This window comes from Dacryopinax primogenitus, assembly GCF_000292625.1.
Source record: "Dacryopinax primogenitus strain DJM-731 SS1 chromosome Unknown DACRYscaffold_1, whole genome shotgun sequence".
Taxonomy (NCBI): Eukaryota; Fungi; Basidiomycota; class Dacrymycetes; order Dacrymycetales; family Dacrymycetaceae; genus Dacryopinax; species Dacryopinax primogenitus.
In genome coordinates this window covers 654,327-669,086 of record NW_024467198.1, presented here as the reverse complement: position 1 = coordinate 669,086, position 14,760 = coordinate 654,327, and the positions used below count along the sequence as shown (strand labels likewise).

Genomic DNA, 14,760 nt, shown 5'->3' with positions numbered 1-14,760 from the left:
CTTAGACTCGTTGGCACTCTTAGGTGAGCAGACTTAGTCAGACTGTGTTGCCCTAACAATCTGACACTTGTAGGAGTCTCCAGAATTTACCTGGACTCCTGGGCTTCTGGTGAACACCTACAAGGTATATAAACAGTAGTATAGTGATGCTGTATCCCTCAGATTTGATCTCTGAGGAAACTCCTTAGTCTACAAGCAGTTTCTAAGTCATCTCATCATCTTGAACCCCCTTCTACACACACCTGAACACCCTGCTCTCAGAAACCTGCCTTGACTCCACAACTCTTGCTACACTTTTCAGCTATCTATAACCAACTTATAACACCCCCTGGGACCCCCCAGTGACCCCCTTGGACCCCCCCAATAATCCAGCTGGCCCTGGTGACATGGATATCAACTAGTACTGCTGGTTAGAGCTGCTTTCAACCACAGTAGACCCCCCAGCATTTCATCTATTGTTTGGGATTAGTGTGTGGCGACCTTGCTAGACCTAGTGCCTTCACAAAGGGTGACCAAGAGAGGCTTGCTCATCATTTGCTGGAAAATGAATTCATCTTACATGTGCATGTAGGCAATACTGAGAGCATGGTGGCCACCTGACACTTGACACAGATGGCACAGGGGATATTCATATCCCCTTCTGCTGCCACATATATGGGTCAGACCTCGAGGAGAACCAGCAAGCCAGGTAATGCCAGCTGACACAAGATAAAAAGTATCACAATCCCGGCAATTGCATATGTGGCAATGCAGGTATGATCACTGTGTCAGGTGGAATTTATGGGACACTGACAGGATTGTAGGCACACCTCGCTCTCTCTTCAGATGAACAATTCAATTCTCATGGTCAAGGTAACTTCTCCTACCACAAGTTTTACAATACTATTATCAAGGTCTTGCAGTGCAACATGTTTGCCCCACACCTGAGTCATCTGATGGAGGTCTGGAATATGTGAGATGCATTGCCCTTGGAATCACTGTAGTGCCATACTGACACAACCAATAGGTGGCTGTTTCCAGAAGAGACCCAAGCAATGTGCAACCGCACCAAGGCAGGAAGCAGTACAGCAGGTAAGATGTTGTGTCAGCTGGGGAAAGAAAACAGGTCCCCAGTGGCAGATGGAAGAGGACAGTGAGGGAATGCAGGAAGCAGTATGGTGAGAATCCATGTATCTGTGGTCAATGTATGATACAAGGATGATGGGGACATTCTGTATTCTAGGAGTGTGGTACCTACCTGACAGAGCAATGAATGATGGTGCCCAGCCTGGGACCATAATGCAATTATTTAATATATGCCCTCAAAATGCTTATGTGTCATCTTTATGAAGGATGATGGCCCACCCTTGGCAAGCCTGACAACAAATGGCCTGCTGGGTTCACCTGACACAGGCAAGGGCATTTGCCCATCAGGGTCACCAAGGATGGCTAGGAATGCCGGGGTTCACCCAATATGGACCCAGAGAGGTCACACTGGCATCATCTTACTGCTGTCACCCAGAAAGGCAGAAGCTGACCTGGTTGTGTCAGGTGGGATCTGTCAAGGGAGTGCTGACACCACCTGACACTAGATGCCCTGCCATCCTGGCTGCTGGGCCCTGACACTCAGCTTTGCAAAGCATGGCCTACATTGCCCTGAGGCTGGCAGTCTGACAGAACCTTATGTATCATTACATGCATTACACTAGTTACATACTCAATGCAGGGCCTACTCAGGCCTGACAAATGCCGTGTCAGGTGGCAGGCCCTGATGAGTGTTATGACCCTGATCAGGGCATGCCCACACCTGGGCATATCCCTGCACAACTGTGGATGTATGTATATGTACACAATGCTATTGAATGGGTCTTTTTTTGCCTTGGCAAGTCATCTTTCATTCAAGGAAGAAGTAATTGGCCCTTGATGCCAACTGGGTTTTGTATAGATGCTGTCTATGAGGCAATGCACAAATAGATAAGAGTTCCTGAGTGATCAGATGTGCAGTCCTTACCATGACCAGTGTCATAAACACTGGTTTTTTTTGGCAATGATGGAAAATCATTGGCTCCTCACCAAGGAGGAGTGTGTACAAGGTGTGGTTCTCATCACTTTGATGGTACGCAGATCCACTCTGAGCTTGGTGGCCACCACTGCTAATGAGTACATGTGGTTATCATAACCAGCAACATGGATCCTCACAGTCATGTGATTGTGGCTTGCAAGTATCTCTTCCTGCAAATCAATCCTCAAGTATTCACAGTGCCTCAGAACCATGGCATGTGCAAGCAAGGATGGTATGCTCAAGTCACATGTTGAATCCCACCAGTCTATATTTGATGTCATCTTCCACCAGTGCTCATATCAGCACAGAGCCTATGGCTGTTGCTGTACACAGCTGGGTTCAGGAATAACCAATCTCATCAATTCTCATTCTCAAACACTACATCTGTACAATTCTGCTACAAGGAGACCCTTCCCACTGTGTATATGTCCAACACCAAATCCTGACTCAAATGGCAGTGTTGCTCAGGGTATCAACACACCTTGAACCACAGCAGTCAGTGATGGTGGTCAATATACAGTGAAGCAACTCACTCAGAGATTGCACAGAGGGTTGCCTGGCAGGCAAGGGTTATAGCAAATGCCATTGGGGGTACAGACACATGTGATCTCACATTTGCATGCTTCCAAGGGGGATGCATATGTGGACAAGCTGGCAGTGACAATGATGAGGAGGGCAAGGAAGCTCATGTTGTTGTTGGGCTTGCTGAAGATGGCTATAGATGTCTGAAGATTTCAACACATATGGACTGTCTGCTACTTATACATTACCTGCAACCTCCTTCCCACTTCATACTAAATGGAAGACAAAGCTGTTCTTGGGTCCTGACAACTGGATGACCAGAGATGTGCTTGACATGAGACAATACAGACAATAAGGGGATGAATATGGTGAGTAAGCAAGTCAGTCTTCATGAAGTCTGTTGATGATGATGATGGCTGTGTAGGTCATCATTGTCAATGCCAAATGCCTTGAGTAGCAGTCCCTTGATGTTGACCATGGTTTGCTTGTACAGCCAAACCAGGAGACTTGGTGTGCAGATATGCAGATGTGCCCAAGGCTGAGGTATATATGCTGATCATCAACTGAGCTCTGTTATGCTAGGGCATACTTGATGAGGACTCCAGACTCCCTGAAGAACATTTGACCCTCCTTGACAACAACATCAGAACAAGTATACAGCAAGAGCCAATGCATTGATCCCATGTCTCTCAACTTGAGAAAGATAGCTGATCTATGCTCCTGCCCTGGGCATTCAAAGGTTAGAGCCCTCCACACTTTGTCAGCATGATATTATCACTGGGCAACAAGCACGTACCAGTGACACACCCAGGGTCAACACAAGGATCACAGCATTTGTCCTGGTTACAGATAATGGGAAGACAGGCAGGCACAGCAATGCCTGCTGCAAATGTGCCGACAATGGCAATCATGACCATGTGAGGAAACTTCATCAATGTTGGTGTTGGGTGATGTCAATGACAAGTGTTGGTTTGGTTGAACCATACATGTATGTGCATGCCAATTCCATTGTTTCCCAAGATGATTTTTCTAATGGAACCAGACATGATAAGCCTCATGGCAGACCCCACTCCATTGCATAAATCATTGTTCCTGGAAAAGGCTCGCTGAGAGTCTGATGGTTACAAGAACATTGATCTCACATGATGTGTATCTGTTAACTGTATTTGGAGAGTATGTGCTTGTTCTCTTTTTTTCAATTTTTTTTACACACATGCCATCAGGATGCATGCACACCAAATTTAGGTTTCCAACTGTCTTGGAGTCAAGACAATGATCCAATGTGATTGACTACCTCTGAGTGGACAGTGCTTGCAACAAGCTTTCTTGTCAGGGCATGCTGTCAAAGCAAGATGACAATTCAACCAGTAACCCAAATAAGAGACAAGCCATGAAGGGGCACAGTTTGGAGTGGTTCAGATGAGCCTCAAGTAGATGCAGATGAACAACAGTCAAATGGGATAACACCCAAGACAGTATAAGTCAATCTCAGTGAACAGTTGGTTCTGGGGATACAGAGGTAGAGACCAATGACTTCAGTTCAATTCACACCTCTGAATGCATGATTTGACAAAGTGGAATTCCTGAGAGATCAGCGCTAAGGGGCATAAGGCCCCTTTGGCTGGGTATATATGTCTATCCAAAAAAGGAAGCAAAAGGGAAGCAGAACTGTGGCTGAGGAACTGTACATTACCAAATCAGTGCTGAACGGGCCATGAATGGTGAATCGGTGATCTAGTCAACCCCTCCCTGCTTCAACACATACTTCTCATCCGAATCAGGGTTTGCTGGGCATTCGGTGCACGAATGTTGGTCTGAATCAGTCCGAATTTGGCGTACCCTGACATTTCTTCACACGGGATGGGCCTCAAGAATTCTGCTACACTGCTCGTGATACAACATCTCTAACCGGACTTATTTTACGCTATCGCAAGCTTCGATTTGTTTGCCACTGTTCAAGGCTTTGCTTCACATGCTGAGTTCTGTAGACGTCGCCGTCAGCAGGGAATACTATCCTCGTATCGACGATCACTCGCCTTTGAGACAGTTAGGATCAACGCAGGGCGAGCAGCACTGGTTCTGCTCGTTGCAAATAATGAGGTCGCAGAACGGCACGGCGAGCGCGGTGCCAGCGAAACCAACGAAACCAACGAAGGCGAGGAAGGCAATTTGCAAGAACTTCGTTTTTGTCGTGGTCCACCGGCTGACTGTCTTGTGAAAGAGAATGCCTCGGTCGAACTTTTGACACGACATGGTCGCTTCACACCCACTTTCCCATCAAGGCGCAAACCCACGAGCATGTGCGAAATCCGGCCAGTGATGCCGTTCCTGGTTCCCAACATCTTGGGGCTGATGCTCTGCTTTTTTCAAGGGTGGGAATGTTGACGTGTACATGACATCTCCCGATTCGGCTGTATTCTGGTAAATACATGGGGATTATAGAAGTAAGGCACCGCTTTCGTCCACGTAATGATATGCCGAGCAAGAAAGCTCTTCTTTTTCATGTGACAACGACAGATGCCGGAAATATCACAGCACTCGTGACCGGGAGTACATCGTGGGGGTCTACACATTCCCAACAACCAACTGCGTTGTACTTCCCAGGGCATGTGTTTGATTTCCGTGCCAAACTTGAATCATCCTTGAGATATCTTCACATGTGCACGTTCGCTGCAAGTCTGATCGGCGTTCCACTGAGTATCTCCCCTCAGCAGCAGGCGGCACCAGTCTCTTCTTGAATAGGACGGACACTGCCTTCAGCACCGGCAAGGAGGACTCGGATTGCCGGGTAGACCTGGATTTGTGCACACCTCGGTTTCAAGGTCATACACATAATCAATCTCGCAGGCAACCAAACCTGGAAGAGGAGCAGATTAGCTCCCCGAGGCACCAGATGAGAGCGAGCTAAATTAGAGAACTGCATGATTGGTGTGAAACTCGGATGAGCAGCAGCTGGGGCGAGGGTTTGACTGATATTCGACCATCCAGAGCAGGATACTCTATATCTCTGATGGCTTGTGCCCCAGGTACTTTGTGGTCGAGCAGTCGCCGTGGAGTCTACAAATTCGTTCAGAAACGCTAGAGTTCTGATTCCTCCAATCTGGAATGACTGCCAAACGATGATTCCGCGATGCCAGAAAAAAAAAGTCGTGTCCGAGGACGAAATGTATAGATGCGCCCGACTAATATTGATTGTGTGTTACTTCTCGCGGAGGCATCGTGGCGTCGGCATCTTGCGTCCCCTCGGGACTAATGTACCAAAAACCGGTTGATGACACTACTCGGTGAGATGAGAATGGCCTTCGTATCCGGTGTGCATTGTCATTCGACAGTATCGGAATTCCGCGCACTTCCCCTTTCACCGCGCTCCTCTCTCCTGTAGCCAGAGCTAGGAACCGACCTCTCAGACTCTTGTGCTCCGTCCGTAATCCAGTCAGCACTCCATAAATCACCGGAGACATCCAACCTCACCTCGACAAGTATAACCGATTAGAGCTCGCTCACTCCCGGTGCGCCTTCAGGACCACAGCAATTCGGTGCCTCGGACTCGCAGGGGTTACGGCAGATAGGATCGCAGATGCAGCAGGCTTCGCAGTGGATTTGCGCAAGGACTGGGGCGGAACCGGCGAGGGCGAGCAGTAGGAGGACGTTGATCAGGCGCATTGTGATGGGGAGTTGAGTGGGCGGGTTCGGATTACTGGTTGCCGGTTAGTGGGGTAGAAGGAGTGTCGCGAGCAGATTTATACATGAATGATGCCAAGAGCGTTGAATGATGACTCGGGCTTCTCATCATCAAGGGTTGCTTGACAGCCGGCCGAGAGCTGCGGCCAGGAAACGCCTTGCGCACTCGTGACCGTCGTTGACAGAAAATACCAGAAGCAGGGCAAGAATGTAAGCTTTGTATGGTCGAGTGAATTGACGTTTTTTTGCTCGCAGGTGGATTTGGGAGGTTCGAGCCGCGAAACAGAGGAAGGTACGCCGAAGCGCTTGGTATCCTGCAGTTCTGTAGCTGGAAGCATGCTGTTCCTCCTTGTAGATGAGAGTAGAACGCAGTCGAGGCATGAAACGGATGATGTCCACTAGAAGGAAAGTGGTATTGGCAACACCACCAGCGGTCTAACGGTGGACAACATTATTCATCCGTTCATGGATCATGCCGCTCCGTCATCGTTACCAATCTCCCAGAGGGCAACATCGTTCTACTCCGCAGCGATTCGCGCGCATATACCTTCCGCCGGCTGGGAGCGGCACGAGGTGAGTAGGGAGGCTCCTAATGGACGGACTGACTGGTAGGCGTGAGGACCGAGGGGCAAGGAGCAAGGAGAGAGACGGTTGTATGACACGGCAGCTGTGCAGGATGGGGGATGCGACCCGCTTGAGCATATACCTTCCTAGTATACGTGGGTTAAGGATGGTGTTGACGAGGTTGACTGACGAAAAGGAGCGGGTGCAGTAGGAGGGAGTGCCGTACCTGTTGACCATGAGACGTGTCGGACAGCTGGATAAGGCTGAGTGAAGATCACCGTGGGTGTTATGACCGGATGTACGACTGCAGTGCCCGCAGAGCGGTCAGTGCCGTCCTAAGCGTGGTACACGCGGTTCCTCTTCGTCCGAGACAGCCCAAGAGGGCTGACCAGATACCGTTTCTGTCGCAGTCTGATATGCTCGTTGCACGACCGCAATCCAGATATTGTAGGAAGCTATATGCGTCTAGGTGGGAGGGGATATACCGCGGTGGAAGGTTATTGATGCAGTGAGAGACGAGACGCGTCCGAGGAATGAGTAAAGCAGCAGTGAATCAACTGTCCATTCCCGAGTAGATCAATTGCTTGGTATGATGCCAATCCAGCAGCAGTGAATGCACACGTCGTATCCTGCCATGATGTCGATGCAGGAAAGGAAAGTGACTAGCAGGAGTAAAGGGAATTCGCTGCTCCACGGCGAGTGTACAACGAGGACTCTGCATGGTCGGCGTCATCCATCCTGCGATGGTAAGTAAGAAGGCGACAGCAAGCAGAACATGGAGAGGAGCGACAAGATATGGAATGTGAACTGATATAGATTGTGTCTGGCGTCGTAGGTGTTGTACGTCGTGAAGGGTATAAGTAGAAAACGACGTCCACCGACGACGACGGTGACTCTTACTGCGCATAGAAGCATATACACAGCATGGCCTCGTGGTTGCCAGCCGTCGTCCATCCCATCACTTCCTCACACAATATCCCTTCGGCGCCCTCTCTCTCTTACCACCACCATCCATACCACCATCCATACCACAATACATTTCACCAACAACAACAGCGACGTCGACTACCCCCATACCATCATTCACCAATGTCGTACGGCGCCGCTTACCCGCAGGGCGTCCCTTTCCCTCAGCAACCGTACCCTGGCTACCCAGCCGGATATCCACAACAACAGCTACCTCAAGCAGGCGCATATCCCTACCCAGCTGCACAACAAGCCTACTATGGACAGCCCCCGCTCGCATATGGCCAACAAGTCATGCAGAACGGCGTCAACTACCAGGCGCTTATCCCCCGTACGGTCACATACCGCGATCCCCAGACTGGCGAAATGAAAAAGGGCATACAGTATCTCCCGCCGCATCTTGCTGGGCTCGCTCAGGGTGGGGGAGGGGCAGTATCACCAACGTATCCGAATTACCCGACTTACTCTGCCGATCCCAGGATGATGAACGCTCAGATGCCCCCATTTCCCGCTTTCCCAGTCATGGGTACTATACCCAAGAAAGACCAGGAACGCGCGGTGAAGGAGTACAACAGGCAGTTGAAGGAGTACGAACGTGTGAATAGGAGGATCACCAGGGAAAACGAGGGACCGGGGTATCCGCCAGGTGCAAGTATGGGAATATATGACCGTGAGCGGGAGAGAGAGATGGACAGGGAAGGCAGGGAGGGTAGGGGCATGTTTGGCAACTTGTTTGGAAGGCGCGATAGGGGCGAGCGAGAGAGGGAGAGAGAGCGTGAAGAGCGCGAGAGGGAACGGGAAGAACGCAGGCATATGTCCGACTACGTGGGTCCCACTGCTGGCCCTCCCCCACCTCCCCCTGGTGCTGGCCTCAACCCGGGGCTCGGCGCAGGCACTCGTTCCCGCCGTGGGAGCTTGGTTAGCGCTCCCCCGCCTGTGATGCCTGGTGTTGGTACGGGACCTATGGGAGGCGGCATGCCCATCCCCCCCATGGGCGACCCTGTTGGAGGCCTAGCGAACGCCATGGGGAACTTATCAGTCGACCCGATGGCGGACTATACGCGCGCTCGCAGGCTGAGCGGGGACGAGCGGAACCTTCGTAGGGAAAGAGCAGAGCTCGACAGGGAAGAATACGAACGCGAACGACTCCGCGCGCACAGCAGGATTGGAGATCCGGAGGATATCATCGAACGCACTAGGTCGAGGGCCGCGGATAGGGAGGAGATAGAGAGGGAAATGGAGATGGCTGGGGTGGGACCTGGGCCGGCTGGACCTGGGTTGGGGCCTGCTTCATTGGGCTCTGCAGGACTGCGTAGTGGCAGGCTGGGGAGAAGGCCCAGCATGCAGGATATCGCTGCTGGGGCCGCTGCAGGTGGGGGAGTGCCCATCCCCCCTATGGGAGGACCAGCAGGTGGACCGGGGATGGCCCCACCTATTCCTGGTGTCCCCGGCGTAGATCCTTACCTCTCCGGCCACAGTAGGCGGAGCACGGTGGATGACCGGTATGGGCCCCCTCCTCTCCCTGGCGCGGGGGGGATGCCGGCGCCCATGCCTGGTGGACCTGGTGTGCCGGGAGCGGGGCCTTACGAGAGCAGGCATAGGAAGATGGGGAGCGCTTATGATCGGGAGGAGATGCGTGAGCGGGAGAGGGAGGATTTGCGCGAGGACCGCCGGGAGCGGGAAAGAGAGAGGGAGAGAGAAAGAGATGGCAGGGGTGGGTATCCTCCTGCTGCTGGGTACGGGGCATATGGTGCTGGGTATGGGCAGGGGTATGGCGCGTTCGGCCAGCCGTACGGCGCTGGCGCTGCTGGAGGGTACGGCGCGGGCGGGTACGCTCCTGGGTACGCTGCTGCCCCGGGGGCGTACGGCGCTCCCGGCCAACCAGGAGGAGGATACGGCGCCCCGCCCGCAGCGCCGGGGGGCGGGTATCAGTACACAAATGGTGTGCCGCCGTCCTTCTCCCGCCCGATGGACAGTTCCCTCACATTCGAGACGTTTCCAAAGTTCATGGTCCTGGAGGATATTGACCAGCTGCTGATGCAGCTCCCTCCACGACCGGGCGTGCTCAAGAGCCATGATGTGAACAGGGATGACTGGGATAGGTTCGTTACGGTGAGCCATGGGTTAGGGGATTCTGGCATGCACTGATTGGGCACAGGATTTGGCATATGCGTGGTCGGGAGAGATGGGGAGAGCGTTGAGGCGTCCTAGGCGGTCTCATTTGCTGGTTGAGATCGTCGAGACTTGGTACGCGATTCATGGGGTATATAGTCTCGTGCTAACGCTATTCCACTCTAGGAACTTGGAATTCTTCATGCGGCGTGGGATAGAAGCGATATTGTACAAAGGGCGTGAGCGGCGCACGGGAGATATCGAGCGCGCTCATTCTGAAGAAGACGACGAAGACGAGTATGAATACGGGAGCGATTCCTCAGACGACGACGACACGGACTATTCAGAACGGGCGTACATGGGCCGCGGGCGGTACAGCTACAAGCCTGGCGAGGCATTCCGCTATGAAGAGGCCGCCAGAGGGTTACTGGACCGATATCGCCAGAGGCGGGAGCTGAGGAGGACCAGGAGGCGCGAGCAGGAGAGAACGCACCGAGCACCCGAGAGGAGAGGAGAGAAGCTCTGGAGCTTGTACTTCACCGCTATCCGCTATCATGGTCACTCGCTCGTCTAACCGTCTTTCCACAATCACCACAACTAACACCACTAGATTCACATCCACTCCCCGTTCGATACCGAGGTTCCGACAGCCAATTTTCTTTCACATCCTGGTTCTCTCCACTCACCTTCTGCACCAGATACCGTTCTCCCCAGTGTTGGTCTTTCATGTTCTGCTTTATTTCTGCTCTTGGTCTTCATTTTTGCTCTGTCTCTTTCCATTCTCTCTAGCAATACAAACGACTCCTTTTTATTGTATCGACGATAAGCCCAAATTCATGAGATACCGTAGCTTGCAAGAATCAAGAAGAAAAAGTAGTTCATATTATTCCTCAACCGGGTGCATCGCCACTAAGCTTGGAACTGCGTTTGTCTTCCCAGCCAATTCAATTGCAACTTGACATCAATCATCTTCTTCTCTGGACATCTGTGTTACTTCAATGCTCGCAGGTCGACCACCCCAGGCGCTGGATATTAGTTTGGTCGGAACGATGAAAGCCTGACCCTCCACCTCCATTCGCTCCGAGGCTCCGAGAGCCTCCTTCGGGCCGATCTGAGTGCCGGTGTCACACGGCCAGCCAACTAACGGATACCGGTAGGGACGACCGTGAAGGTTAACTCTTCATGCTGGAATACATATATGCACCTCTCTCAAGAACTATGTGGGGTAACACCATCTTGAATCCGGGGTAGTCTGCCTCTCCGCGTGGTTACTGGGAACACGCATCAACATGGCATCTCCGCTGCCTGCTGCACAATGGTGGCGCAAGCCATTCGGAATGTTCCAAACCAACCTACGGGAGATCAACGCTGATATGGACGTCGAGAAAGCACTGGATTTTATCGAGGCGCATGGTGCACAGGCGTGGCTCATCGGCACGGGAGGCATCCTGGCGTACTATCCGACCGACCTCCCTTTCCAGTTGCGCAACCCGCTCCTGACGAAGCGCACAAGTGGAGACTTGGTCGGCGACGCGATCATAGCTGCGCACAAGCGCGGCATACGCTTGCTTTGCCGTATGGACTTTTCCAAAGTGCAACCATCTGTTGCTACCGAACACCCGGACTGGTGCTTCCGCTCCCCTACTGGTGAACTGCAGACACACACCGGCGATCTCGTCTCAGTCTGCCCATGTGGACCCTGGTATCAAGAAAAGGTGTTCGAAATCCTTGCCGAGGTCACCACTCGATATCCGGTCGATGGAGTCTTCTTCAACTGGATGAGCTTTAACGAGACAGACTACAACAAAGTGTACCACGGTGTTTGCCATTGCCCGACGTGCGTACGAGAGTTCCCACTCAAGACGGGTATCAAAGACCTACCCGACGGTCCCCAGTCATCGAGTTACGAAACATGGCTCAAGTTCTCTAAAGGCGTGATTGACGATCTGACCGGTCGGATTCGGGCGTTCATCTCTGAGCGTGCGGCTAACGCAGGCCTCATCCTCGGCACAGCGGCAGATATTATGTTCCACGAAGCAAATAACGCACTTGGACGCGAACTGTGGCACCATGCGACCAGCGAGTGGGTCTCAGCCTTTCGCTCGTACCGCCCAGACGTACCAGTCCTCGTCAACAGTGTTACCTTTCTTGACATGCCGTATCGTATGGCAGGAGAAGAGCCGCATCAATTCGCGCAATATCTCGTACAGACTATCTCACGCGGTGGCAACCCTTCGACGTATATTATGGGAGCACCGGAACAAATTCCCTATCCCTGCTACGAGCTTGCCGGGCAAGTGACGCGCTTTCACAAGAAGTGGAAGGACGAAGTGTACACTGGCATGGATCCTTGCGCTAAGATCGGACTGGTGCGGCCGGATCGTCTCCAACAGACAGCAGATCAATACTCTCAGTCACAGAAAGAGTTTCGTGGGCTCTACTCTGGTCTGCAACAACGCCACATTCTATTCGATGTTATCGCGCAAGAGTTCATACCCAGCATGGCTCAAAACGGAGGCATTGGACGATACGAAGTCATCATTCTTCCCGATCTCGGAAAGCTTTCTGAAGACACCGTCACGGTTTTAGACGAGTTGGTCGATAACGGCCATAATGTCATCCTGACTGGAGCCAGTGGTATGGCACAAGATGGTTTCCAGTTAAAATGCTCCCCAGCAGTGGCGTGCAGGAGAATCATTAACAAGCGAGAACAGATTTGGTCATCCTATGTGTGTCCTGTGCAAGCACAGGGCGACCTTCAAGTTTATCCTGCCCCAGTTGTTCCCCTTTACGGAGCTTATTACTTCTGCGATTGGAAGTCGAATACTACCTCCTATCTCAAGATGCTCGAACAAGCACCGTTTGCACCCCCTGAAAAGGCATATGGGAATAAGCAGGTAGACGAGCCTGGATATTTCATAGGAAAGTATGGACAAGGCCAGATCGCATACGTTCCTTGGACAGTCGGACGGGCGTACCACGACCTTGGATTGACGGTTATCCGTGACATGTTCTGCGATATCATCGGCGATCTGCACGCCACAGATGTCATCTCCACAGATTTGCCAGAACAAGTGGAAATCACCCTCAACAGAAATGCAAAGGACCTCATTGTTCACATCAACAACATGTCGGGTGCTCGAAAGTCGAATTTTGGCCCACCCATTCCGATCCGTGGAAGTACTCTCACGATATCCGGAGCCAAGAACTCAGTAACTGCGAGGAGTTTGATACACGACGCTGAGTGCGAGGTCATCTCGCGACAAGCTAATGTCGTCATTTTGCTGCCCGAAGTAGGCATTTTTGATGTTATTGTTTTGGGCGGGGTGTAGAAAATGAACACCGTGCAAATCTCAAGACGTCGAGCCAGAGAGAGACGGTCAAGAAAAGACATACATGGGAATGGGTTCGGTAAAGGTACTATATAAGGGACAACACGGCAATACGAAGCTCTCCTATCGTTTACCATAATGATACAATCAGTACCGTGCACCGCGGCCTCTAGCCCCACGGTTCCGTGTGAGGCCACTGGCACGCGTGCCGCTGCCTCCCCGTGCAGGGGGACCCCCATAAGAATCGTGTCCGGATGATCGTCCTCCATACGAGCTTGACTCATTTCGTTCTCCATATCCACCGTACGAGTTCTGAGGAGGGCCGTTATATCCACCTCCATATGCACCCCCATAACCACCGTATCCGCCATAGCCACCGTATCCACTTGCGCCATTACCATAGGCGGCACCACTCGGTGGCCTGGCCCCTGGAGGCGGTTGTCCACGTGCATCATAAGAGCCACCATATCCACCATAGGGAGGAGGACCCGGCTGACCTCCTTGCGCATATCCTCCATAACCACCGCCATAGGGGTCGCGGGTTGGGGGTGGTGGACCACTAGCACGCCTTCCGCTTTGCTGGTTGTCGAATCTTGGAGGGCGTGTTTGTTGCCCTGGCCGTAGATCTCGGCCGAACTCGTCGCGTGCACCTTCAGAGTAGCCAGAGGCTCCATATGTGCCGCCATTGGAGCTCCCGTAACCATTTCCTCTACCGCGGAATGCATTCGGGTTGTTGTCCCGCATATAACCACCACCTCGGCCCCGACCACGGCCACCACCAGATCTCACGTACTCGATGTCAGAGTTATCCAAGACCCGTGGAGGCATTCGAACGCCTCGAAGTAGTATAGATCTGTGCGGTGTAAGCTGCTTGGGATAGAAATATAACACCGACAGCGAGTGATCGTCTTCGATGTCGGGTAGACCCTGACTAGTCAAAGGAGAGAAGTATGTTGAACCTGGAACACAATCGGGATCCGCCATGACGGATCCCCCCATACCAAAGCTCTGCTTGGTGTTTATCGGGGTTGGCTGTTTCGGGTGTCAGCATCGCTAGTAAAGAAATCGACACAGCAACTCACAGCATTCGCGCGGCGCTTGCCATAAAGCACTGACAGAGATTCGAATAATGGATGTTGATCTGAGATGAACAGCACATTGTTACCCCATTTATTGCGCCTGATCTCATCTTCTGTCAAATTAGAATATTTTGTAGCCATCGCATCCAGCAGCCGCTTCTGTTCGATGAAGGGCAAGAGGGCAACGCCTTGCCAGGCCATCTTCTTCCCATTCATGTCAATCTCAAACGTTTCCGGATAAAAATCAATAATCGGGGATGTGTCCTCAGTCATAAGCTCGTGGAAAGCGGATGGTATGTGAACGCGACTATTTCATGATGAGACATTTCATATGAAAATAACCACAATGGGACTCGCCTCGAAGCAGGAAAAACACCCATGAGCTGTTCATAGGGCTTGAAGGGAGCGCCAAGGTCAAACTTAATGTCCATCTTCCCGACGTCTTCAAAGTCCTGAGCAAAAG

The 14,760-nt window shown here is 52.0% G+C and overlaps 4 protein-coding genes across 4 annotated transcripts; 3 read left to right on the top strand and 1 right to left on the bottom strand.

The window, feature by feature from the left end:
* Window positions 1–6,052: 6,052 nt before the first annotated feature.
* DACRYDRAFT_103110 (uncharacterized protein) lies at window positions 6,053–6,625 on the bottom strand (the record flags this gene model as incomplete). The annotated part of the gene is made up of 2 exons (XM_040767715.1): window positions 6,053–6,260; window positions 6,411–6,625. 2 exons carry the CDS (start codon window positions 6,623–6,625, stop codon window positions 6,053–6,055), a joined length of 423 nt encoding a protein of 140 aa, XP_040633057.1.
* Window positions 6,626–6,824: 199 nt separating this feature from the next.
* On the top strand, window positions 6,825–7,569 carry DACRYDRAFT_19446 (uncharacterized protein). Its single transcript, XM_040771513.1, has one exon. The coding sequence runs from the start codon at window positions 7,105–7,107 to the stop codon at window positions 7,318–7,320; it is 216 nt and encodes a 71-aa protein (XP_040633056.1). The 5' UTR covers window positions 6,825–7,104; the 3' UTR covers window positions 7,321–7,569.
* A 466-nt stretch (window positions 7,570–8,035) lies between these two features.
* DACRYDRAFT_19444 (uncharacterized protein) lies at window positions 8,036–10,685 on the top strand. Its single transcript, XM_040771512.1, has 5 exons — window positions 8,036–9,492; window positions 9,542–9,716; window positions 9,779–9,886; window positions 9,933–10,021; window positions 10,073–10,685. Exons 1-5 carry the CDS (start codon window positions 8,069–8,071, stop codon window positions 10,458–10,460), a joined length of 2,184 nt encoding a protein of 727 aa, XP_040633055.1. The 5' UTR covers window positions 8,036–8,068; the 3' UTR covers window positions 10,461–10,685.
* Window positions 10,686–11,175: 490 nt separating this feature from the next.
* DACRYDRAFT_103108 (uncharacterized protein) lies at window positions 11,176–13,218 on the top strand (the record flags this gene model as incomplete). Its single annotated transcript, XM_040767714.1, has 1 exon — window positions 11,176–13,218. One exon carries the CDS (start codon window positions 11,176–11,178, stop codon window positions 13,216–13,218), a length of 2,043 nt encoding a protein of 680 aa, XP_040633054.1.
* Window positions 13,219–14,760: the final 1,542 nt, after the last annotated feature.